The 27,483-nt window shown below is 44.7% G+C and overlaps 1 protein-coding gene across 3 annotated transcripts in view; it reads left to right on the forward strand.

The window, feature by feature from the left end:
* crtac1b (cartilage acidic protein 1b) overlaps window positions 1-27,483 on the forward strand; it is a 281,745-nt gene that overhangs the window by 132,422 nt on the left and 121,840 nt on the right. For all 3 annotated transcript variants that reach the window (XM_048550806.2, XM_059653000.1, XM_048550807.2), the window contains exon 5: window positions 2,032-2,188. In XM_048550806.2, the coding sequence (XP_048406763.2) occupies window positions 2,032-2,188 (157 nt within the window). The remainder of the gene's footprint in view (window positions 1-2,031; window positions 2,189-27,483) is intronic.

A 27,483-nucleotide genomic window follows, 5' to 3' on the forward strand; every position in this document is an offset into this window, starting at 1 on the left:
AGGGGCAACTTTTTCACAGAGGGTGGTGCGTGTGTGGAATGAGCTGCCAGAGGAAGTGGTGGAGGCTGGTACAATTACAGCATTTAAAAGGCATCTGGATGGGTATATGAATAGGAAGGGTTTAGAGGGGTATGAGCCAAATGGGGCTAGATTAATTTAGGATATCTGGTCAGCATGGACCAGTGGACCAAAAGGTCTGATTCCATGTTGTACAGCTCTCTCACTCTCTATTACTATGTGACATTTCCAAGCAAATCACTCCCATGATTGTGAAACTGGGATTAGAAAAGGCCCTGATCCTTTGCTTGTTCTCATTGGATCTTTGCATCTCCCTGACTTTGGCTTCATCACAGCCCTTAACTAGTTCAATCACAAAATGGAACAGGTAAACTCACTGGGGTCCAGCAAAGATTCTGACTTCCCTACAGCATCCAGGCTTCGGAGCTAAAGACTATGGTCCACTTGAGTTCTGAAGACTACATGCCTAGCTTCAGCCAAGCTGTTCCGGCGCATCTACAGTGTTGGCAAAACAGCAATGTGGAAAATTGACCAGGCATCTTGTCCACAAAAGCAGGACAAATCTACACCAGCTATTTATTGCCCCATTCATGTGTTGTCCATCACGATTACCTTCTGAAGGACAACTAGGAATCAGAAACAAAAAGGAAAACTGCTGGAAAAGCGCAGCAGGTCGGGCAGCATCTGTGGAGAGGAATCGCAGTTAACGTTTCGGGTTCACTGACCCTCACTTAGAACAAGCACAGAACAATTCTGAGGAATGGTCACTTGACCCAAAACATTAACTCTGATTTCTCTCCAAAGATGCTGCCAGACCTGCTGAGCTTTTCCAGCGCACTAGTTTCTGACTTTCAGCATCACAGATCTTTTAGCTCTTTTTTTTTGTTGGCAACAAATGCTGGCAGTTAGTGATACCCACATTCCATGAATGATTAAAAGGAACATTTTAAGGTGTCATTGGCAGTTGCATTAATTTGGCCACCATTAATCTGCTGTCTGGTATTCAGTTTTGCTGTCGCCAGGGCTACTCAGCTGTAGACCTCATTGCATCTTTACTCCATAACTGGACAAGAGAGATGAACTCAAGAGCTGAGATGAGGGGGTGGCACGTGGCTTGGTGGCTAGCACTGCTGGTCACAGTGCCAGGGACCTGGGTTCGACCCCAAGGCCGGGTGACCATGTGGAATTTTCAAGTTCTCCTCGTGCCTGCCTGGGTTTCTGCTGGGTGCTCCAGTTTCCTCCCGCAGTCCAAAGATGTGCAGGTTAGGTGGATTAGCCATGGTTGTTACCAGGTAGGGTGGGGTGGGTCTGGGTGGTGCCCTTCAAAGGGTTGGCGCAGACTTAATGGACCAAATGGCCTGTATCTGCACTGTACTGATTCTGAGAGAGTCTGTCCATACATCAGGGCACCATTTGACAGAGTACGAATCAGGTATCGGGGGCGAACTGTCTGCTGGTTGAAGTCATGGGCACGTAGGAAGATGGTTGTGGTTGTTGGAGGTCAGTCAGCTCAGGTTAGCGCCCTAGGCCCAACCATCTTTAGCTGCTTTGTCAACGACCTTCCATCCAGCATAAGATCAGAAGTGGGGATGTTCGCCAATGATTGATTGCAGTGTTCAGCTCAATTCGTGACTCTTCAGATACTGAAACATTTCTGCACCTATTATAAATAGCTAGACTGCTAGAATGACTTCCGGTCAGTTACACAAAATCATTGTTATTCCCTGCTATAAACCCCTCAATTAGATTCCAGCGTGCAATTCACTCCAGAAATGTAACATTTGTAATGTTACTTGGCAGTGGCAACTTCTCGAGCTGGATAGAAAGAAACTTAGTAAAATACTGATGTGTTGTGAAGCCACCCGGACTTTGAGCACCTTTGGGATTAATGTGATCTCTGTTCAGAGTGGTGGTGTCATGATGTATCGATCAAGCGTAGCAGCTTGCAGCCACACTGCTGTCTCGATGATACTACTGACACGCTGACACTCTCTCACCTTGTCTGTTTCACAGGGCTCCGGGAAATATTCTGTCTATGTGGCCAACTATGCCAGCGGCCAAATAGGCCCCCATGCTCTCATAGAAATGGATGAAGCTGCCAGCAACCTGTCGTTGGGAATCATTGCACTTTCCAATGTGGCAGCGGAAGCAGGAGTTGACAGGTTCACGGGTAAGGAGCTCTCTGTGATGTTTTACTGTTGGCACACCATCACGGCTGATGCTTACTGACCTGTTAAAGCTTGGGGAAACGATGAGTTCAATCTGTGTTGGAGCCTGTATTGTTTAAAACTTCTTTTGAAATCAGCTTTTAAACCTCTTCTCGTGATTTGGCCCATCCTATTTTCTCTGATACCTTTGGCCAGAAACTCAAGTGGGCCAGCCAAATAAGCACAGTGGCCTTAAGGTCAGAGGGAGTGCGTAACTCACCACCTGACTCCCCAAAGCCTGTCCACTATCTACAGGGCACAAGGCCGGAGTGTGATGGAATATTCCCCACTTGCCTGGATGGGTGCAGCTCCAGCAACACTCAAGAAGTTTGACACCATCCAGGACAAAGCAGCACTTGATTGGCATCGCATCAACAAGGATCCACTCCCTCCGCCACTGATGGTCAGCAGCAGCGGTGTCTACTATCTACAAGATGCACTGCAGAATTCACCACAGATCCTCAGACAGCACCTTCAAAACCCATGAGCACTTCCGTCTGGGAGGATAAGATGCATGGGAACACCAACCCCAGCAAGAGAAAGTAGGAACTGCCAATGCTGGAGTCTGAGATAACAAGGTGTGGAGCTGGAGGAACACATCAGGCCAGGCAGCATCAGAGGAGCAGGAAAGCTGTTTTCTGAAGAAGGGTCCGGACCCAAAACGTCAGCGTGCCTGACCTCCTGTGTTTCTCTCTAGCTCCACACCTTGTTACCCCCAGCAAGTTCCCCTCCAAGCTACTGACTGCCCTGACTTGGAAATATATTGCCTTTCCTTTGTTGCCACTGGCACAAAATCTTGGAATTCCCTCCCTAACAGCATTGTGAGTATTCCTAAACTGCAAACACCGTCGCAGTTCAGGAAGGCAGCTCAGCACCACCTTCTCTAGGGCAATTAAGAATGGACAACATGTGCTGCTCGAGCCAGTGACACCAGCGTCCCTCGAATGAATAAAATAACTGACCACTTGTGCCTTCGTCAGGTTCACAGAATGACAGGATTTGTATGTCTTTGAAGCAGGCCATTCGACCCATTCTGTCTTTTGTTGGTTTGCATATGAACAGCTCATTTAGCATTTATTTTGGCAGCAGGTGATGGTTATCTTTCTGTTCCTTCTCATTAGCTGACAAGCTGTTGATGGGAACAAATAAGTGAACCTGCTTTGACCGAGACCCCAAACGCTGCAGCTGCGATGTTTCTTTTTTACACAAATAAGCAGTCTCCTAAAAGTCCAGGCCCTGCTGGACCATTCCATATTACTCCAAGATACCTGCACGGTTGGGTGGAACACAATGGACTCATTAACTGAGTCAGGGGAAGTGTCTGTTAATTCAGACTGGGAAGAAGCAACATTAGCTCAGCTCTTATCCCCTCTTGCTACCTTTTTCTGGAAGCAACAAAAAAATCTTACAATCCTCCTCTAGACCGCCTCCAAGATCAGCACATCCTTAATTAGACACAGGGCCAAAACTGCTCACAAGGTTCCAAATGCAGTCTAATTAGAACCTTATTCAGCCTCAGCATTACATCCTTGCTGTTACATTCTAGCCCTCTTGAAATGAATGCTAACATTCCATATGCCTTCCCAACTGGTAACTGAACCTGCATGTTAACCTTCAGAGAATCCTGAACTAGGACTCCCAAGTACCTTTTGTGCTTCAGATTTCCAAAGCTTTTCCCTGATTAGAAAATCATCTGTGCCTATATTCTCGCTACCAAACGGCATAACCTCATATTTTACCACATTTATATTCCATCTGCCACTTCTTTGCTCACTCTCCTAGCCTTTCCAAATCCATCTACAGCCTCCCTGCTTCCTCAACACTCCCTGCCGCCCCCACCTATCTTTGTCACCTGCAAACTTAGCAAAAATATCTTCGCTTTCTTCATCCAGATCATTAATGTATAACATGAATAGTTGTAGTCCCAACACTTACCTCTGTGGCATTCTACCAGTTACCAGCTGCCATCCTCAGAAAGACCCCTTTAAACCCATTCTCAGCCTTCTGCCAGTCAGTCAATCCTCTATCCATGCCAGTCCCTTGCTCCTAACACCACCTAGTGAGCAGCCTCCTGCATGGCCCCTTGTCAAAGACCTTCTCGAAACCCAAATAGATCTCGTCCACCAGCTCTGCTTTGTCTAACACGCTCATTACCTCTTCAAAGAATTCTAATAGATTTGTCAGGCATGACCTTCCCTAGACAAAGCCGTGCTGAGTCAGCCCTATTTTAACGTGTACTCCGCAGTCTCATACTTAATAGTGGAATCTAAAATGTTACCAGTGACCAAGGTCAGTCTAACTAGCCTCCAATTTCCTGTCTTCTGCCTCCCTCCCTTTTTAAACAGGGGTGTTACATTTGCCATTTTACTTTGAGGCACTCACTGACTTGGGGAGGCAAAAGTAAAATTGCTGGACTATTAATCTAGAGACTCGGGTAACATTCTGGAGACGTGGGTTCGGATCCCACCACGGCAGATGGTGGAATTTGAATTCAATAAATATCTGGAATTAAGAGTCTAATGATGACCGTTAATCCTTTATCGATTGTTGGGGAAAAACCCATCTGGTTCACTAATGCCCTTTTAGGGAAGGAAACTGCCATCCTTACCTGGTCTGGCCTACTTGTGACTCCAGACACACAGCAACGTGGTTGACTTCTAACTGCCCTCTGGGCAATTAGGGATGGGCAATAAATGCTGCCTCACCAGCAAAGCCTTCATCTTGTAAATGAATAAAGGAGTGATTCCTGAAAGATCACCACCAAATCCCCAATAATCCTCCCCACTATTTCTTTCTTCCCCATTTCTATATCTCCAGCCTCATATTCCAGCAGTCTGGTGTCCACTTTTAGCTTCCTCCTACCTTTTTAGATATCTAAAGAACGCTCTTGGAGTCTTCTTTATGACTAGCTAGCTTACCTTCACACTTCATCTTTTCTCCACTTAATGATTTGTTTTTAGTTATTCCCTGCTGGTTTTTAAAGGCTTGCCAATCCTTTGGCTTCCCACTTCTTTAAATTTCTTTAAGCTGCCCCTGACTTCCTTTTGTCAGCCATCGTTACCTCATCCTCCCCTTAGAGCGCTTCTTCTTCCATTTGATGAGTTTCTGCTGTGTCTCCTGAATTATCCCCAGAATTCCCTGCCATTGCTGCTTCACCGTCTTCCCTGCTAGGCTCCCCTTCCAATCAACTCTGATCAGCCTCGTGTCTTTGTAGTTACCATCACTCAAATAAATTGCTGTTAACATCTGATTCCAGCTTCTCCCGCTCAAACTGCAGGGTTGATTCTGTCATGTTATTGTCACTGCCCCCTAGCAGTTCCTTCGGCTTATTCAGGTCTGCCTCATTACACGTCATCAAACCTAGAATGGGCTGTACCACCAGCTGCTCCACAAAACCATCTCATAGATGTTCCCCATTCCAGTAATGTTATGGGACCTGCTGCATTCACTGAGAGAGCAAGTCAGGCATTTATTATTGCTCTCATACAAACTCTCTCAAGTCTTTCTATAAGTCATTCAAGGACGTTTTCCTTCAACAGTGTAATTGTTTATAACTGACCATTGACTCAGTCACTGCCCATTAACCCAGTGCTGACAAACCAATGCCCACTAACTGGTGCTCATTAATCTCGTGTTCTCTAACTGATGTCAACTAACTAATGAGGAGAGGCATGGGCTCAGGGTATTATCAGGGTGAGGCAGCATTTATTGCCCATCCCTAATTGCCCAGAGGGCAGTTAGAAGTCAACCATGTTACTGTGGGTCTGGAGTCACATGTAGGCCAGACCAGGTAAGGATGGCAGTTTCCTTCCCTGTAGGACATTACCTGGATCTCCAGAATATTAGCCGGAGCTAATGTTCTAGGGACCTGGATCGAACCCTACCGTGGCAGATAAAAACCTGGAATTAAAAGTCTGTTGATGACCATGAATCTATTGCCAATTGTTGGGGAAAACCCATTGGGCTCACCGATGCCCTTTTTAGGGAAAGAAACTGCCATCAGTACCTGGCCCAGCTTACACGTGACTCCAATGAGCAATGAGCCAAGGCAGACCAATGGGCATCTTCACCTGTATCTCGTGGGCAAAACTGTCTCAAGTATGGTATCCTACAGGAATGTTAACATGCCTCAGGACTGCACATATACATGCGATGCAGATATAGAGAGTCCCTTAACTTACCCAAAACTCTAGGGCCCACCCTAGAGCAATGTGGTTGAATCCCAACTAACAATTACAGATGGGGCAATTTATGCTGGCTTGGCCAGCGATGCCCATATTTTGTGAATGAATTTTTAAAAATGCCCACAAAACAATAAATATTAACCGAACACTCATGAACCAATACCCATCAATCTGAGTTCATTAACTTGTGTTCATTAACCTCGTGCTAACCTATGCTCATTAACTTAGTGCCGACCGACCAATACTCAATAACCAGTGTTCATCAACATAATGTCCACTAACTGATGCTTACTCACCAGTGCCCATAATTATGCTGCTGAAGTCTGATGGGAAGAAATTTCTCCAAGTTGGAACAATTGCAGTTCCAATTATGTTGAGCAAATTTCCCAGGGCCGATATCTCAACAGGACACCTGGCAGGCCCTCATGGTGCATTAGGCTAGAGAAAAGATTAAATTAAAAAGTGATTAAAGCAAGAAATGATTAATAAACCAAACTCTCAACGCTGGTCCCTGCAGCTATCTACTTGCATAATCGCTGCTCGATTTTTCAAGCCAAAGTATGAGTTCAGAGCCGAGCATCTGAGCCATGAGCAGGAGATTTGTTCTGATTATAACCTGTCTCCATGGATAATAGGTGTGAGCCAGTTTTTATGTGGCCTTTCCTGGAGTATGGTGATACAGTTGTGCTGGCTAATGACCTGTGTTAGGGAGATGCGACTAAAAAGGTGAACGCTCTCTGTTGTGAGTACTGTGGGTGCCAGCTCGTAATCAAATAGTTTGCTGCCAACATTGTCTTTCCTTGGCTGGGTCCAAGAGCCTAGCTGGTTTATGATGGTAGAGGAAAAGCATATCGAGCCTTCAGGAGAATATGGTCTTGGCTTAAACAAAATGTAGTTTGCTGAATGATAGCAATCAGGTACAAGTACTGGAAAATGGGATCAGAATAGTTAGGTAACAAAGTGTGGAGCTGGATGAATGCAGCATGCCAAGCAGCATCTTGGGAGCACAAAAGCTGATGCTTTGGCCCTTGACCCTTCTTCAGCTCCACACTTTGTCTCGGATTCTCCAGCATCTGCAGTTCCCGTTATCTCCGAATAGTTAGGTGGTTGTTTTTGACCACGGTGGAAGTGATGTGCTAAAGGACCTTTATTATCCTGCTTTTGATCTCCATATTTGACCCTATGGCTCAAAATAGTAGGTGTTATTACAAAGAGCTGTTGATAGGTGTGTGGGTGCAAGCCTTCACACCGCAGGATTGAAATAACTCAATGGAAGCCAGTATCCCATCACCAAGTCTCTCTTTATTTACATGTGCACAGTACAAGGGGTCTGACCAGCCAGCTCAGAGCCAGTCCCTAGAGGAAGGAGAGTCCCTGAAGACTCCCGTTTATATGTCAGCCAGGGTTCCATGTTTGGTGCAGGATAACAGCCCCAATCAGGGAACTCGTACTCAATGAGATCCAGCAGACCAATCACTACAAGAATCTCTCAATGTTTTGCCTTTCCATTTCCAAGTCCTCATAACATCACTAGATTGGGTGGAGCTTAATGCAGTCTTCAACATTAACCCTTTCAGAGCCATTACCTTCTACAACACCTCCTTTGGGAAGATGGGCCCTAGAGTTTTGGGTAAGTGAAGGGACTCTCTATATCTGCATTGCATGTATATGTGCAGTCCTGAGGCATGTTAACATTCCTGTAGGGTACCATACTTGAGACAGTTTTGCCCACGAGATACAGGTGAAGATGCCCATTGGTCTGCCTTGGTTCATTTGCTTCACATCATGTCACCTGAAACACTGGTGGCCATTCAGTCCATCAAACCAACTACACCAGTTCTTTCAAAGAACAAATCAGTAAGTCCCACTGACCCCTCTTTCCCCCTATCCCTGTAATTTTTTTTCCATTCAGATATTTATCAAATTCCCTTTTGAAAGCTCCTGTTGAATCTGTCATAGGAACAGGGGGAAGCCATTCAGCTCCTCGAATCTGTTCTGCCAGTCAGTGAGAATATGGCTGATATGTGGTCCAACTTCACATACCTGCCTTTGGCCCATGACCCCAAATACCTTTGCTTAACTAAATTTAATCTATCTCAGATTTAAAGTTAACAACTGACCCAGCATCCACTGCCATTTTATGAAAGAGAATCCAGAACTTCCTGTGCCTAGAAGTGCTTCCTAACATCTCTCCTGAGTATTGTCCGTTTGATATCTTGACAGTTGAAGATGAAGAGGTCAAGGGGAGGGTAGGGGGCCACCTAATTCTCAGATTATGGCCCCTAGTGTTAGAATCCTCAACCAGTGGAAGTGGCTTATCTACCCTATCAATATCTTCAAGACTTCAATCAGATCACCCCTTACTTTCAAAGTTCCAAAGCAAACAGGCCTAAATAATATAATCTCTCTTCATACTAAAGCCCTGGAGTAGAGGTCTCATTCTTGTAAACCTATGTTGTACTCCCTCTAAGGCCAATATATTTTTCCTGTCACTATCAGCCCATCAGACAGTGTGTTCCAGCTCTAACTATATTTCCCTTTGAGGTCTGTGGTTCATCATACAGTCACCTTACAGCTGTATCATCTGGTTCTTGCCCACTGGAAATTGGTTTCTCTTCATTTATCCTCTCTTTATGATTTTTATCGCTGGGGTTTTGTCAGTATCACCGTACTCAGAAGTTAATTTCCTGCATTTTGTTTATATTGAGTGAGGAAGAAGAGCACCTCAATGCCCCTCCTCCAGTTGTCTTTTTACACATTTAAGCCAGTCTTTCGTGTTGTTCCAGGGGACTGTTTGTTGTGGGATTTGACATTTCTTTACTGTTCAAATGTTTATTTTTTTTTCTTCTGGGGGTTGTTTGAAGGTCAAGCATTTGCATATAAAAATTAGGCCACTCAGCTCATCGAACTCATGCTGGCCATCCAGTGAGATGTGAAGGCACTGTGTTCCAGATACGATTTGATTGGTCAAAATACTAGACTTTATGCTGACAACATAATTAAAGTGCAAACAAGAAGTGAAGTTTGTTTTAAGAGTAGTATGCTATTGTCAGTGAGTTTCTGACTACTCTTGAATGAACCCTGTTCACACAGCTCCCTCAGCTTTAAATGTCTGCCTCACTAATTCTAATGTCCTTTAGTGGCAGTGTGGTAATATCACTGGACTAATTCTGGGGTCAGGGGTTTAAACCCTCCCATGGCAGCTGATGGAATTGTAATGACTAATGTCTAGAAATGAGAGCTTGTCTCCATGATGGTGGCCACCATCATGATCATTGAGTGTCTTAAAATCACATCCCATTAACTCATGTTCTTTCAGGAAGAAAACTTGTCTGGCTTACATGTGACTCTGAATCTACAGTGACATGGTTGAACCTTTGAGGGTCTGACAGGATGGAGGCTGAGGGGATTTCTTCCCCAGTCAGAGAGTCTAACACCTGGGTACATAGTCTCAATGAAAACAAACTTTCTGGAAAAGCTCGGCAGGTCTGACAGCATCTGTGAAGGAGAAAACAGAGTTAACGTTTCGGGTCCAGTGACCCTTCCTCAGAACACAACAGTTCTGAGGAAGGGTCACTGGACCCGAAACGTTAACTCTGTTTTCTCCTTCACAGATGCTGCCAGACCTGCCGAGCTTTTCCAGAAAGTTTGTTTTTGTTCCTGATTTACAGCATCCGCTGTTCTTTTGGTTTCTACTTTGGTACACAGCCTCAGGTTAAAGGGTTAACCATTTGGAGTGAGAATGGAGATGCTTTCTCACTCAGGCTGATCCATCTTTGGAATTCCTCCTTTATTGTTTTGTTTCAATGTCCTATTGTGGTAAGGATGAAGTCATCAGAGCCTTATCAGACCGTAGTCCTGCTCTCTTATGATAGAGAGAGTTGAGTGGTGGTGGTTTAACCTGAGGGTCACCACACCTCAGGAGAGAATCCGTCATGGAAGCCTTAGAGATATTGGCCAGGTTGGATGGCTGGTTTGCGAAGCTGAGTGATGGCAACCGGTGTGTGTCAATTCCTGCATTGGCTGAGGTTACCATGAAGGACTCTCCTACTCTACCTCTTCCCTCACCCTGAGATGTAGTGACCCTCTGGTTGAATCACCACTAGTCGTCTCTGATGGGAAAGCAGCTCTATGGTCTGCTGGGACTATAGTGATTTCACTTCTGCCTACTGTGGAAATGTAAAGTTGGGCTCGCTTGGGGAGTCTTTAGTTTTCAATTTGTCATCAGGCTGGTTGGAATTCTACCTTCTCCCTGGCTGCTGCCTGGAAAGGCTCCTAAATGAGAGGGGTTTGTACAGGAGATGACACATTTGTCACTGGATTTAGAGGCCACAACCATAAACCTCCTGGTTCTCGGTACTCAGTTTGGAGCTGTTTCCCCTGGAATGGAGACTCAAGTGGGAGCCCTCAGGAGACGGAGCTGGCTACTTTCAACTCCAGTGACGAGAAGTTATTTCATGCAGAGCGATGTGAATATTTGGAGTTCTCTGCCTCTCACGTCCATGGATACTCAGACATTGAGAATATTCCATTTACAGTGATGCTGATAAATATGTGGACACCAAGGGAATTAAATGATTTGGGAAAGGGTGAGAAGTGGGTTTGTGGTGGAATATCAGCCATGATCTCATTGAATGGCAGAGTAGTTGTGAGGGGCTGATACGTTTCACTACTGCTCCTGTTTCTTTTGAAGGGTATCTGTCAGCAACCTCCTCAGACACTGACACAGTAGCCAACTGAATGGAAGTGACAGACCCTGACCCCGACTGCTGGCTCTGGGATCTTTGCTTGCGGTTGTTCTTGAGCCTTCTCCTTATGATAACAGCCCTGGCGCGATACTTTCTAAGTGCCATCTGCTGCTGCAACATCTCAGATGGAGCCAATGCATCACTGGCAGCAGAAACTGGGCACAATGTGAGGATATTGAGTTAGATCAATATACAACGCTTCCAGCTCTCATTTCAGTAGGTTAATGGCCAAAGCTATTGTGAGTGTGTGTATGTGAATGTGTGAGAGTTTGTTCTTCATCTGTTTGAGTGAGTGTCCGTGTGTGTTTATTTGTGTGTGTTCACGTGTGCCTGTGTGTGTGTTTGTGGCTGTTCGTATGTGTCTATATGCCTGCATGTGTTTGTGTGTCTGTTTGGTGTATGTGTACCTGTGCATATGTGTCTCTTATTGTTTTGTGTTCGTGTGTGTGTGTAACTGAAATTACAGTTAACCAACTGATGCCTGTTTGTGTGCATGTTATAGTCCCAGAGTAGATTGTGACTCCACCTGGCTGTCAATGTTGTATACACACGGGAAAGGGAACCCTTAAAGGTGAGCTTGATTAAAGGCAAGGTACATAACATACAACTGATCTAACAACCTGCCTTGTGTAAGATGCACCCAGCACCCTCCTGTCCATAGATGTATATTTGGGCTGGCAAGTAAGAAGGATTTTCATCTTTGGGTTCAGGGACCTTCAGTCTAATTGTAGGGCTGTCCTACAACCACCCCAGGCCTGCCTTTCCCGGGTAGGTATGGATGAGATGAGACTCGACAGGGATGGAATGAGTTAGTGCTGAACTGGACACTGAGCCTGTGGCACATATGACCTTCTCACTCTGGTACCTACCTGAGTTTTGTCTTACTGCTTTCAGTGGGAGCTGGTTCTGTAAAGGTTAATTAACACCAGCCAGACACAACCTGCATAATGGAGGGCAAGGTTTCTCACTGCTGAACACTAACAGTTATCATTCCTCTCATTGAACTTCCAAGCAATACTGCCCTCCCCCTGCCCCATGACTCCTTCATAAATGTTTTGCGGCTCTCATGCATCTTGTCCTCTTGGGAAACTCCCCAGCAGCACAGGATCATCCCACAACAAGCTTCTCACCCACAGCTAATTGCATTTAAAAAGCAGCTGCAGCCAATGAAACGTGTCTAATGTCAGACACCAATGAATAGTAATCGAGATTCACCGCGCTGCTGAAGATTTACACACACGCGCTGGAGAGTTTAATCAAAGCTTTCTGATTTATAGCAAGCTATTATAGTCAGGTGGGAGCGCTAGAACATAAACTCAATGTCAGAATCTTTCATCTGTCAGCTGATTTTCTTTTTTCTCTCTTTCCCCCTCTTCAAAGTCAAAAATAAAAGGCAGCAAGGACAGAGATGCCATGTTTCTGGGTCTGCCTCATTAGGTGGCCACAAGAGTCAATGACTCAGGAGATGTCTATCTTATTTGTCTGGACTGGAAATGGAGCATAATCTTCCTCCATTGTTACCTTCCCACAGCGGGATGGGCTGAGGTGGTAGCTTCCTCCCAGTGGAGTCTCCAAATGTGAGCTGGAGAGTGGGCAGGAGGTGAGGTCTAAACCTGCCCCCGTCTCCTTGATGCAACAGGAAAAGGAGGAGGCCATTCAGAATGTTAGCTCCTTCAATTAGCTCATATCCAGGCTGCCCAGCTTCCACAGCTTTAACCATTTTCTCTTCTCTCCCAGCCCTGTGCTTAGCACGGTGGCTCAGTGTTTAGCATTGCTGCCTCACAGCATCAGGGACCTGGGTTTGACTCCAGCCTCTGGCGACTGTCTGGGTGCAGTTTGCACGTTCTCCCTGTGTCCGTGTGTGCTTCCTCCATGTGCTCTAGTTTCCTCCCACAGTACAACGTTGTGCAGGTTAGGTGGATTGGCCATGGGAAATCATCTACAGTATCCAGGGATGTGCAGGCTAGATGAGTTAGCCTTGGGACGTGCTGCATTACAGGGATAGGATGGGGACGTTGGATAGGATGGGGGAATGAGAGAGTTTGGATCTGAATGGGATGTCCTTTGGAGGATCAGTGCAGGATTGATGAGATGAATGGCCTCTTTATGCCCTGTTCAGAGAATGTATGATTCACATTCTGGAGCAGGATGGGACTTGAACCTGGGTCTCCTGGTCCAGAGATAGGGACACTGCCTCTGCACCACAAGAGCTTTTAACATCTGCCATCCTGATGGTCACTTGTGACACCCCCCCCCCCTCTCCAATATATATGAATGCAGGAATCTCAAAGTAAATTGGTGACCCTAACATAAGCCTGACCTGACCTTCACATTAGCGATAATGGGAACTGCAGATGCTGGAGAATCCGAGATAACAAAGTGTGAAGCTGGATGAACACAGCAGGCCAAGCAGCATCTCAGGAGCACAAAAGCTGATGTTTAAGATGCTGCTTGGCCTGCTGTGTTCATCCAACTCCACACTTTGTTATCACTGACCTTCATATTGTGGGTTTGAGAGGAGAGAGGGAGAGAAACAAGACATCAGAGAAAGTCCAATCAATAATCACAGATGGAACTCCTTAGAGCTCTATCTCAGCTTTTGGTGACAAGAGAAGGAAGTGGCGAGGTTCCTTAGTTGTTGGACAGAGATGTTGTGGGTAAGGACATTTATAGGAGCAGTGAAGGTGGATGTGACCATAAATTGAAGAGGGAGCTAGGTAGTTATTTGGCAGAGAAATGGGAGAGAGAACTTTGTGCAGGATTTTCTTTCACATAATGGTTGAATGACCATCATTCTGGTCATCACTGAACTCTTAACGCCTGTGTTATTGAATACTAACTCCACCATCTGGTCATGGAACATGGGATCTCTCCGAGCATTACCTGGGTTTACTGAATTCTCAGTCTATGCTATTAGGTCACGAACTGAAAGTTAAGTTACATTAGGGGGTGGAAAAAGTAATACAGCTGAACTAATTGGATAGTTTAACAAATATCTACCCTACGCACAATGGACCATATGGGCAGCTGACCTCGCAACCATCCTCCCAAAATGCCAACAAAAATATTGTGTGTGGCTGAACACAAGCTGGGACATGTCCATTTGTAAACCCGACGTGGTTCTTTAGATGCTGATACACATTCTGAAACCTCACAAATTGCCCTGAGGACAATAGTGACAATGCTCGTGTGACAGTTCTCCAAAAACAAGAGTCAATCCCTTCAGCTAAGAAGGTGAGAAAGGGGAAATGGAATTTAAAGAGAACGATATAGAATTCTAACACTCCCGGAGATTGATTGAAACCTTTGCTCCATTATTGTTGAATGATTGCTTCCTACAATTGGTCTGAAAGATCAATTAACTGATATTAAATGCTATTTATATTACTCTACACAAATTACACTTGTTTTAAATTTTATATTTGGCTGATTTAGTGCAATAAAAATGCAAAGCTAATTGTACATACTAATGAAAAATGAGCAGACAATTCACAGATTTGGAACAAGGCTACAGTTTAAAAAGGTCTTTAAATGTTGTCGTGCCAATGGGTAAGTAGCCAGGGATTTTGTCACAACCTTCGAATGCAATGGTTTCTTTCATGTTAGAGATTAATGTCTCATTTCAAATTTTGGTTGCTTAATGCTAATTACCATCAATATAATGATCGAACCTCCGTGTTCACTCCACACTATATGGATTTTCAGTGACAGTGCAAAGAGAGAACTTTACTGTCAAGTTGTGGATAGTGCAGGGGGCTATTTTAGGTTACAAAGGGACATTGATAGGATGCAGAGCTGGGCTGAGACGTGGTAGATGGAGTTTAACCCTGAAAAATGTGAGGTGATTCATTTTGGAAGGACAAATTTGAAAGCAGAATACAGGGTTAATGGAAAGATTCTTGGTAGTGTGGAAGAGCAGAGGGATCTTGGGGTTCATGTCCACAGTTCCCTGAGAGCTGCCACCCAGTGGATAGAGTTGTTAAGAAGGCGTATGCTGTGTTAGCTTTCATTAATAGAGGGATTGAGTTCAAGAGTCGTGAAGTTATGCTCCAGCTGTACAAAAACCTGGTTTGGCCCCATCTGGAGTATTGTATCCAGTTCTGGTCGCCTCATTACAGGAAAGATGTGGAGGCATTGGATTAGGTGCAGAGGAGATTTACCAGGATGTTGCCTGGAATGGAGGGAAGGTCTTTATGAGGAAAGGTTAGAGAGTTAGGGCTTTTCTCTTTAGAATGACGAAGGATGAGAGGTGACCTGATATAGGTGTACAAAATGATCAGAGGTATAGATAGAGTGTACGGCCAGAGACCTTTTCCTAGGGTGGAGGTAGCTGTTACGAGGGGGCATAGTTTTAAAGTGAGTGGAGTTAGATACAAGGGAGACGTCTGAGGTAGGTTCTTTACTCAGAGTGGTAGGGGCGTGGAATGCATTGCCAGAGTTGGTAGTGGAGTCAGCGTCATTAGGGGCATTTAAGCTGCTATTAGATAGGCATATGGATGATAGTATAAGGTAGGCATGGAGGTTAGATAGACCTTAGGATTAACGTAAAAGTTTGACACAGCATCGTGGGCTGAAGAACAGTACAGTACAGGCCCTATGTTCTATTTTCTATTTACTGGCATTTCACTCACAGGTTTTCATGGCAATATGATGTTCCTAACAATATCTTCCATACAAGAAGGTCATGTGGTCTCTGCCTCAGTAGGTTGGCACTTTGCTGCCCGAGTAAGAAGTGCCAGTTCCTTAGACCAGCTTATCTTCTATTGACTGGACAACAGTGCAATGTTAAAGAATTCTTGATTTGTTGAATGGGGTGTTAAAACAAGGACATCGGTCCTCAGCAAAATGGTCTATGGCCTTATTTGCAAGAGGACCAGGATGGAGGGGTGTTCTCTTAATGTCCTGACCAATATCCATCCCTCAGCCCTCATTTGAAACAGGTTAACTGGTCATTTATCTCGCCCCTGTGCGGAAAGTTTCCTCACTCTTTTCAACAAAAAGAACAGTGATCATGCTTTCAAAATAATTTTTTTGTCTGTGTAGCGTGCCTGTGAAAGGCGCTATATAAATATGAAACAAATCCAGAAGTTACTGGAAAGGCTCAGCAGATCTGGCAGCACCTAAGAGGAAAGAATCCGTGTTAAAATTTCAGATCTGGTGACCCTCCCTAAGAACTAGATAAGTGTGGGTCTTCCATTCTATCAAAGCCTCAATGTTTGGAGAGTAAATGTCAAGGCCAACGATTTATAGTCAGGGAGCATGGGCTGATGCTGTGCTGACAAATGTAGTGGCCAGTTTTCACAGAGCAAGGATTCCCCAGAAAATGAAAGAAGTGAATGACTGGTTAATTTCTGTTTATTCCTGCAGGGGGTGGTAATAGATATTCTTGTTGGACAATTACTCCCTCTCTTGTGAATAGTGCCATGGGGTCCTGGAGAATCCAATTGAACAGTTGAGCCTTCCTTAGTTTGACATTGTATCTCAAAAACAGCATGTGCAACAGTAGAATCCTGCCTCAAAACATAGGCATGAAGTGTAGGTGCTGGTGTTGGTCTGGAGTGGACAAAGTCAGAAGTCACATGACACCAGGTTATAGCTCAACAGGTTTATTTGAAATTACAAACATTCAGAGCTCTGCTCCTTCGTTAGGTGAGGACACTGGGAATACTGCGGTGATAATCCCCAGCAAAACTGGAATTGATGGGTATCGGGGGAAAACTTTTCGCTGGTTGGAGTTATACCTGGCATGCAGGAAGGTGGCCGAAGGTGTTGGAGGTCAGTCATCTCAGCTCCAGGGCACCTCTGCAGGAGTTCCTCAGGGTGGTGTTCTAGAGCCTAAGTTGCTTCATCAATGACCTTCCATCCATCGTAAGGTCAGAAGTGGGGATGTTTGCCGATAATTGCACATTCATAATTCCTCAGATACTGAAACAGTCCATGTTCAAACGCAGCAAGACTAGAATAATATCCAGACTTGGGTTGACAAGCGACAAGTAACATTTGTGCCACGCAAATGCCAGGCAATGACCATTTCCAATAAGAGACAATCTAACCACTGCCCCTTGATATTCAATGGTGTTACCATTTTTATATTTGATTTGATTATTGTTGCATGTGCCTAGGTACAATGAAAAGTTTTGTTTTGCGTGCAGTACAAGCAAATCATAACATACAGAGTGCATTATGGGTAATAGAACATCACTGAATACCCCACTAACAACATTCTTTCATTGACCAGAACCTCCACTGGATTTACTGCATAAAGATAGTGACTACAAAAGCAGGTCAGAGGTTGGGAATACTATGAAAAGGAACTCACCTCCTGACTCCTGAAAGCCTGTCCATCACCTACATGGCACAAGCCAGGAGTGTGATGGAATACTCCCCAATTGCCTGGATGGGTGCAACTCCAATAACACTCAAGAAGGTCAACAACAACTAGAACAACGCAGTCCCTTTGACACCATATCCATAATTATCCATTCCTCCACCACAAATGCTCAGTAGCAGCAGTGTGTACTATCTGCGGAAAGTCACCCAAGATCCTCAGACAGCACCTTCCAAACCCACGACCATTCCTGTCTAGAAGGATAGGGGCAGCAGATACATGGGAATGTCAGCTCCTGCAAGTTCCCCTCCAACCCATAACCATCCTGACTTGGGCGTATGTCACTATTTAGTGTCACTGGGTCAAAATCCTGGAATTCCCTCCCTAAGGGATTGTGGCTCTGTGTACAGCATGTGTACTGAAGAGGTTCAAGAAGGCCTCTCACCACCACCTTCTCAAGGCAATTAGGTTCGGGTAGTAAATTCTGGCCCAGCCAGCAATATATAATGTAACTGGAATCTAGACACCCAGGTTTGATGTATATTTTGAAACCTGCCCTTTTCATTAGCATAATGTGATCATGTCCAAATGAACAGTCCATAGTGCCTTCAGTAGATTCCACTGTTCCTTCTTATGGGTACGAAGTTATTGATTCTAAGTTATTCTTTCCTATTCTTACATGAGCTGTTAATGTCACTGGACAGGCCAGCATTCATTGCCCATCTCCAGAGTGCAGTTAAGAGTCTAACCGCATTGATGTGGGTCAGGAATCCCACATGTAGGCCAGACCAGGTTAGGATGGCAGATTTCCTTCCATGAACCAGGTTTTAATTTTAATGGCAATCAACTATGGCTACATGTTCATTATCAGACCAGTTTTAATTCCAGACTTTTATTGAATTCAAATTCCCTTCACCTCTCATGGTGGGATTTGAACTCATGGCCCCAGAACATTAATTTGGTGTTGAGAGTTACTGGTCCAGTCATATTACCACTATGGCATCATCTCCCAACAAGTGGGGAAGATGCCCCTGCAGAGTCAAAGTAGAAAACTAACTTAGTCTTGGTGTAGTGAACAGAATTATTACATAATACATAATAGCTAGTTACAACGCATCTGAGTAGTAGGAGTGTCTCTTGTCAGAAGTAAGACTTGACTAAAGGATAAGAACACATTACTATTTATGACATGGACTTAGCATGGGAACCGGTCTTGTGGCTTAGAACAACACTGATTAGCTTTTCCTATGAACAGTTCTTTACCTCCTGCTGGGTGGAGCTTATCTCATGATGCCTGCTAACTCTTTCAGGTCCTGACTGCCTTATTCAACAAGGCTAATGCTCTGAGGGATAGTAGGAGCTGCAGATGCTGGAGAATCTGAGATAACAAAGTGTAGAGCTGGATGAACGCAGCAGGCCAAGCAGCATCAGAGGCTCTGAGGGCACAGGTTCAAACCTCACCATCACAGTTGGTGGAATTCAATGAACTAAATCTGGAATTGAAAGCTAGGCTCAGTGATAATGGCCGAGGTACTGCCATCCATTATTGTGAAAACATGTCTGGCTCTGAAGGAGTCATATCAGACTCGAAATGTTAGTTCTGTTTCTCTATCCACAGATGCTGCCAGACCTGCTGAGTTTCTCCAGCAATGTCTGAGTTTGTTCATGGGTCAATAATGTCTTCACATGGTGTGATCTATGTGTCTCCCTAGACCTGCACTGTATTGCCTAGCTAGCCCCTCAGCTCAAGGGCAGCTAGGGATGGGCAGCATATGTTTGTCCTGCCAGCAGCAACTACGTCTCATGTAGAATTTTTAAAAAAATGCCAATTTACTGAGTTTGTCAAAATTTAAAAACTGCTCCTTTTGTGTGTTACACACATGTGTTTAGCATACTTATCTGTGCTTTAAGTTTCGGCCTTCCCCTCTTTAATGCCTCCATCTTTCTGTCCTCCCTAAGCTATTCCTCAAAATAGACCACTTTAATCCAGTTGTCACCAGTCCTGAAACCTCCCCATCTGGCTTTAACTTATGCCGCTGTGAAGCGTGCTGGGAAATTTTACTGGATTTAGGGTGCTATACAAATATAAGATGTTGCTGTTAACTGCAATGTCCAAATTCAGATTGATTGATTTTGTTATCCAGGTCTCATGATCTGTTGGGAGCAAGAACTCAAATACTCCAACACAAGTGATAGATCATCTCAAGGTCTACAAGATATTGGGTGCCTGTCAGGATGTAAGCGAATATTTCCCTCCTCAACAAATCTGAGGTGGCATGCCACATCTCTGGACTGGGTGGGACTTGAACCTGGGTCACCTAGCTCAGAAATAGGGACATAACCACCATGCCATAGGACATATCCTGCATTGGAGGAATTTCTGTCTCGATAGAATCCCTACAGTGTGGAGACAGGGCCTTCGGCCCAACAGGTCCACACCGACACTCAGAGCATCCCACCCAAATTTGTGTGCTTACAATCCACCTATTCTATACATCCCTGAACATGGCAGAGCAATTTAGCATGGCTAATCCACCTAGCATGTGCATCTTTGGACTGTGGCAGGAAACCAGAGCACCTGAAGGAACACAGACACAGGGAGAATGTGTAAACTCCACACAGACGGTCACCCGAGGCAGGAATCGAACCTAGGTCCCTGGCGCTGTGAGGCAGCAGGGCTAACCATTGCGCCACCTGCAAAAATTGAATTCAGATTCCCCATCTGCCAAGGTGGGATTTGAACCTCTGCCTGTAGGCCCTGAACCGGAGGTTCTGGAATCCTAGCCTAACAACTTGACCACTATGCCATCACCTTCCATTTCACAAATGGTAAATTCACTGCAGGAATTAGAGTGAGAAAGGCAACTGCTAGTGATTTAACCTGAGGGTCACCACACTTCAGGCAAGAGGGAAATGTTGAAAAGGAGAATCTCTCAAGATAACCTCAGGCAGTGCAAGAATTGAACCAACGCTTGTGGTATCACACTGCATCACATCTAGTCAACTGAGCTAAATGACTCCCCATTTTAACAGCTGATTGCTTAATTGATTTTTGCAGCATCATCAGCTTAACAAAATCACCAGGTAACAAGCACATGTTTACCATTACACTTAGTTGTCTTAGAGAGTGAGAGTGAGTACGAGACAGGACAGGGACAAAGGTTATGGTGGCCATTAGACGAGAACAACCACGTTGTACAAACTGATAGGTGTTAAAATGTCTGTAATACAGACCAGCACTGTGAGTGTTAGATGGTTGGTGGGGCGAAACAGGTTCCCAGGAGTGATTCAGGAGAACATACCAGTATTTACAGGCTCCATTCCCATTCCTGCTACTTGCCAGCTCAGTGTTCACTCCATGCTTTAGTACTGTAATACAGATTGCTTTATTTTTCTAATTTATGCCGAAGATTCTGTACCCAGGTATATGTGGACATAACATTATAAGCACTGCAGTCTAATAACTTTTTCATTTATCTATTTTATACTTAAGGTTTTAGAAGTATCTTGGTAAATAAGACAGCACCAAAAATCGTGATTTTATGAACTTCACACAGATTCCTGTATCCCTGTATGTATGTTCATGTGACAATAAAACCCAATTCTAACTCCCAGAGTCCGTTAGTGTTTGCAGGACATCCGCACAGAGTAGGTCAGTATTTACAGAGACCACAAAGATTCTGTGTCAGTGTTTACAGAGTGCCCCCCCACCCCCCATTCTGTGTCAGTATTTACAGAGTGCCACCCCCATACACCCCCATTCTATGTCAGTATTTGCAAAGTGCCCTCCCCACACCCCCACTTTGTGTCAGTATTTACAGAACGCTCCCCCTCCCACTCCGCAGCCTGGGTAAGTACTTACAGGGAATTCCGGGAATAAGGTTCTGAATTAAGATAAATATGGAGTGACAGAAATTTACAGAGAAGATATTATTGTAACGGAGAGGGTTTGGTAGAGATTTACCAGGATATTTCCAGCAATGGATGGTTTGAGTTACATGGAGAGATTGAATAGTTTGGGACTTCTTTCTCTGGAGCGTAGGTGTTTCAGGTTAGATTAGATTAGATTCCCTACAGTGTGGAAACAAGTCCTTCAGCCCAACATGTCCACACTGCCCTTGAAGCATCCCACCCAGACCGATTTCCCCCTATAACCCACACAGCCCCGAACACTACGGGCAATTTAGCACGGCCAATCCACCTAGCCTGCACATCTTTGGACTGTGGGAGAAAACCGGAGCACCTGGAGGAAACCCATGCAGACACAGAGAGATTGTGCAATCCAGGGTGACCTGGATTATAAAATTATGAGAGGTGTCGATAAAGTCAATTATAGGCGTCTTTTCCCTAAAATGGGAAATTTCAAGATTAGGGGCCATATGTTTAATGTGTGGAGGAAGATTTTAAAAAGGACGTGAGGGGCAGAGAGTGGTTCGTGTATGGAATGAACTTCCAGACGAAGTGATAGATGTGGGCACAGCTACAATGCTTAAAAGACTTTAGGTTAAGTACATGAATAAGAAAGGTTTGGAGGGATATGGGCCAGGAGCAGCCAGGTGGGACTAGTTTAGGATGGGATGGTGGTCAGCATGGTCTGGTTGGACCGAAGGGTCTGTTTTCGTGCTGTTTGAGTCCAAGTGTGGAACCGAAGAAGAGGATGTTGAGAGAAGCAGAAAAATGGAAGAAAGATGGGAGAGAGATTGCAGAGATGAAGAAAGTCTGGAAAAAGACACGAAAAGAGAGAATGGAGAGAAAGATAGAGGAGGAGGAGACAGGTGTGCAAGAAGCTGTAAAAAAGACCGTTAACCACTTCAACGTAATATAATGCATGCCTGAAGGTTTGCTGGGCTGATTCTGATGTTGCAACTCTGTACAATGTCAGTTAGGGCACGGAGGGAGGTATAAATGATATTGTGGATTTTCTGGGTAACTGCTTCTGATCTGAAAGTCTCTGGTCCTGTCTCCTGGAGTAAGTGCTAGATGTCTCTTTTCATCCACCCTTGCACAATTTGCATCGATTTCGATCATTGATTTTTTTTTTCTCCTTTTGTATTTTACAAACTGGCCTCCTAATAAAAACTAAATGGAATATTTGATTCGAAGGAAAATTTCAGCAGGCCAATTTGTCATTTAATGGTACTTGTTCCAACAGCTGCTGTTAATTCATTTTCATTTCTCTCTCTCTCTCTCTCTCTCTCTCTTTTCAATTGAGAGCAGTGCATTAAATCGTGGCAATCAGTAACTGGGAGTCTCATGGAGTACTGTGTCAATTCCACTGTAAACTGCACACAGCTGCCACAAGTAAAGATGCATATTCCCTGTATATATGTTGTACACGCTCTCAGGCATTATACAGTGACCAAGATCCCGAAGTGTTGGGCAAGACTTGTGAACACATCTTTCTAGAATGTGGTGTCCAACAATTGCGTTAGGACAGACAAGAGGCACTGGAACGGTGTGGTGGAGTGATGCAATTCACCAGGATGTCTCCTTAGCAATTGGAGAGTGGTGGGATAAACTCAGATTGACTTTTTTTGGGGCAGAGAAGTTTGCAGTGGGAACCTGACAGTGGTGTTCGAGATTACACGGGGCCATGGACAGGGTGGATAGGAAGTTCCGCTGAGTTGAAGAGTCAGTAAGAGGGCGGCATGATTTTAAGATAAAAGGCAGAAGGTTTCGAACAGATTTGAGGAAACATTTTCACTCGGGGGGTGAAGGAAGTCTGGAATGCAGTGCTTGAGAGGATAGCTGAGGTGGTGGGAAATCTCACAGCCATTAAAATAGTACTTGGATGAGGACTTGAAGCGTCATAATGTTGAAGGGCATGGGCCAAGCGCTGGAAAGTGAGATTAGTGTAGATTGAGAGTCGCCTTTTGGTCGTACGGGCTGCAAGGAGAGTGCAGGGAAGTGGAGTTGAAATGCCCATCAGCCATGATTTAAATGGCGGAGTGGACTTGATGGGCCAAATGGCCTTACCATTGATAGTGTGGTATTGAAGAATCCAACAGACAACTATTGCAACTAGGTTACCTGCAAACATTGTATTCCTCAGACAAATTAGAGTTTGGGCTAGCATTAAACTTTTAATTTAGAACAGACCAGTCTGCTTTTAATGGAATGCAATGCTTCATGTGGCTTCAGTTAAGATGGAGTCTGAGATCTTTGTACTCTTGGGTTACCTGTAGTGATGCAGTGATGATATCAAGTGCATGTCTCTTAAAGGAATACTGACATACTGATTGTGCAACATTTATTCAACAACCCTCCCCTCAGACTCTCCAAGATTTTCTGACCACGTTCCAAACTGTGAACCCATTTATATTGTCACACATGCTCTGACCCAAACAACCACATCGACTGTTGCTGTGCATCACTGCTGGCAGAGGCCTCATTTGCTCTGTATCCTCCTCAGCATTGATGGAAGCCCAACGACGGGACATCGAACAGATGGGCCAAAGGGGCTGAGGATTGGCTGTTGGAGTTTAGTTTACATAAATGTGAGGTGTTGCATTTTGGCAAAGCAAATCAGAGCAGGACTTAGATAATTGGTAGGGCCCTGGGGAGTTTCGCTGAACAAAGAGACTGAGGGAAGCAGGTGCATAGTCCCGTGAAAGTGGAGTTGCAGATCGACAGGGCAGTGAAGAAGGTGTTTGGTACGCTTGACTTCATTGGTCAGGGCATTGAGTGTAGGAGTTGGGAGGTCATGTTGTGGCTATACAGGACATTGTTGAGGCCAATTTTAGAATACAGCATGCAATTCTGGTCACCCTTCTATAAGAAGGATATTGTTAAACTAGAGAGGGTGTAGGAAAGATTTACAAGGATGTTGCCAGGCTTGAAGAGTTTGAGTTATTAAGACAGGCTGATTAGACTGGGGCTCTTATCCCTGGACTATTGGAGGCTGACAGGTGACCAAGTAGCGGTTTGTAAAATCATGAGAGGCATAGATAGGGTGAATAGCCAAAAAATTTATCCCCAGTGTAGAGGAGTCCGATACTAGAGGGCATCGGTTTAAGGTGAAAGGGAAAAGATATAAAAGGGACGTAAGAGACAACTTTTTCACACAGAGGGTGGTGCGTGTATGGAATAAGCTGCCACAGGAAGTGGCGGAGGTGATACAATTGCAACTTTTGAAAGGCATCTGGATTTGCACATGAATAGGAAGGGTTTAGAGGGATATGTGTCAAATGCTGGCAAATGGGACTGGGTTAGATTAGGATATTTGGTCAGCATGGACGAGTTGGACCAAAGGATCTGTTTCCATATTGAACCACTGTACGACTCGGAATTCTCGGGCTGATGAATGGTCCAAGGAAAGATAATCTCTTTAACTGTTTATCTTACAATGCCATCTGATGTTAATGAAGCATCCTTATTGTGTCTGGCCTCTGCAAGACTCCATACCCACTCAAATGAGCTCGGCACTCAAACCACCCTTAAATTGGCTTAGCTAGCATCTCAGTTGCATTAGATTAGTGAATGGCACTGCACTCGTAAAAATTCCAGACAAGGAATCCATACAACCGAGGCAGCTGTGGGAAAACTCAGTTCAATTCTTCCAGCAGATGTGAGATAAAGAGTTATCATCAGTAATTTGTTATCATGAAACTGTGGGGTTGTGCTAAAAATTCATCTGGTTCACTCAGATCCCTAAGGAAAGGAAATCTGCAGTCCTTACCTAGCCCCGCTGACACGTGACTCCAGGCCCACAGCAAATGTGGCTGACTCTTAACTACTCTCTTTACAGGCTGAGCAAACCACTGAATTGCACACAGCACCACCTTCTAAAAGGCAGTCAGATTCGGAAAAAAAATGTTGGCTTTATTAGAGTCATCCGTCAGACAAATGAAACAAAATGTTCCTACTCTGAGGCCAAATCCTCAATGGCTCAGTCAGCCCAACTGTTCAGACACAGGGGCAGATATGACAAAGGAGAGAGTGAACACGAGTCATATTGTCTCTGTATGTACAGAGTGTGCACTCAAGCAAAATTCACTGGCATAATTCTGACGAAATTTTGAATAAAACTCAAAAAATACGCCTCGACAATAAAATGCCTCGCTCTGGAGGTGCGAAAGAAAATTGCCATTGAAGAGCCCTTTGTTGTCGATTATTGACATTTCTGTTCCCATTCGGTCCGCTTCTATATCCAAGTTGGAACCTTTGAATATGTAATTTGGCACATGTGTCTCTCACATCTGCCAGAGCAGGAGAGAAGCATCAGTCTATATGGAGCCGAGTTCACAACATTTAACTCCTCAGAAAGTTGGCTGTGATCGGAGAGAAAGGTCACTGGCCCCTAATTACTACTAATGACTGATAAATTAGTGAACGATAATCATTATTGGTTAATTATGCATTCTGTGGTCCATGCCGATGTAACTGGATTCTAAATTGCCAGGGGATGTTTATGGCTTTGTGTGCTTATGTGGTCATTGACAAGCAAGATATTCTGCCGAGAAATACTAGTGTGCTGGTGGCAAATGACAGAATCCCTGCATTACAGAGGGAAACCATTTGGCTTATTATGTCTTGCTGGCCCTTTGAAAGACCTGTTCAATTTTTGATTTGGTTTGACTTATTTATTGTTACGCGTTAACGAAATACAGTGAAAAGTGTTGCATAATGCCACGACTCTCTGGTGCCATCTTAAACACAAAAAAACTGAAACATGCAGACGCAGAAAAATAAAGAAAAAGTGTTCGATTTTGCAGCCCTTCCGGTTAAGTGCCCTGCCATGCACCATGGGCCTAGTGGCCAGGCCTGTGGCCCTTTTGCTGCACTGGAATGGAAGTTGCCCACCCTTTGGCGCTTTCTTGCCACCCATCGATGCCCTCGCTGCTACTCGTCCTCGGTGGACCTTGCCCATCCAGATGCTACTGATGCTGCATCGGCCCAAGCTCATCTCTGCTGCCGTGCTGACCCCGCTTTGGGCCCACCTCACCGATACAGCCTCTGCTGATGCTGCCAGGTGTCCTGCTAGACCTAAATTCTCGTCCACTTCCCGTCAATCTGTGCTGGCACTCGGATGCCGCTGGGGGGACGGCAGCCATGAAATGGCCCTAGTCTAGGACCACCTTGATGATGTAGAAGGCGCTGGGAACCTAGAACTCGCTGCCGCGTGACCGCGCCGGGGTCGCTCCCCAGTGCTGATGCTGTCACCATAACTGAGCTCCTCAACGAGAGTTAAGTAAAATAAAAGGGCGAAAAAGGAAAATGTGAAAGAATTGATAAGAAAAACAGACGGAGTGGACAAGTTCTGGCTTCAAAGCCCTAATCTACTGCCATGTTGCCATCTTACATTTCTCACTTCCCTGCAAATCACCAAAAATCTGTATCACCATGTCTGTCCGGGTCCATCCATGTCAATGTTACAGCCAAAAAAGCACCCAATGCCTCTCCTTCCTCAGAAGGCTAAGGAAATTCACTGTGTCCACAGTGACTCTTAGCAATTTTTAATAGATGATTGTTGGAAAACATCCTATCTGGATGCATCACAGCTTGGTTATGGCAACTCTTCTACCCAAGACCAACAGAAATACAGACAGTTGTGAACACATCCCAGTTCATCACAGAAACAAACTATCCATCCATTAACTCCATCAATACTTACTATAACTACCTCAGGAAAGAAGCCAACATAATCTCTCCCACTCCAGTTATACTCTCTCCCAACCTTTTATAAGACTTTCTGAGGAAAGGTCACTCGACCCGAAACGTTAACTCTGATTTCTCTCCACAGGTGCTGCCAGACCTGCTGAGCGTTTCTTGCAATTTCTATTTTTGTGTCTGATTTGCAGCATCCACCGTTCTTTTAGTTTCTCTCATATATTCAAACTGATCTTTCTCTGTGGCTGTAACACTACATTCTGTATTCGGTTCTGTTACCCTGGTGTCCTTATGTATGGTGTAATTTGCGTGTATAGGTCCCAAAACAATACATTTCACTGTATCTAACAAATCAAATCGCTTTTTCGTCATCAAATACAGATTCAAAT

Source organism: Stegostoma tigrinum, chromosome 20 (genome assembly GCF_030684315.1).
Source record: "Stegostoma tigrinum isolate sSteTig4 chromosome 20, sSteTig4.hap1, whole genome shotgun sequence".
Lineage (NCBI taxonomy): Eukaryota > Metazoa > Chordata > Chondrichthyes > Orectolobiformes > Stegostomatidae > Stegostoma > Stegostoma tigrinum.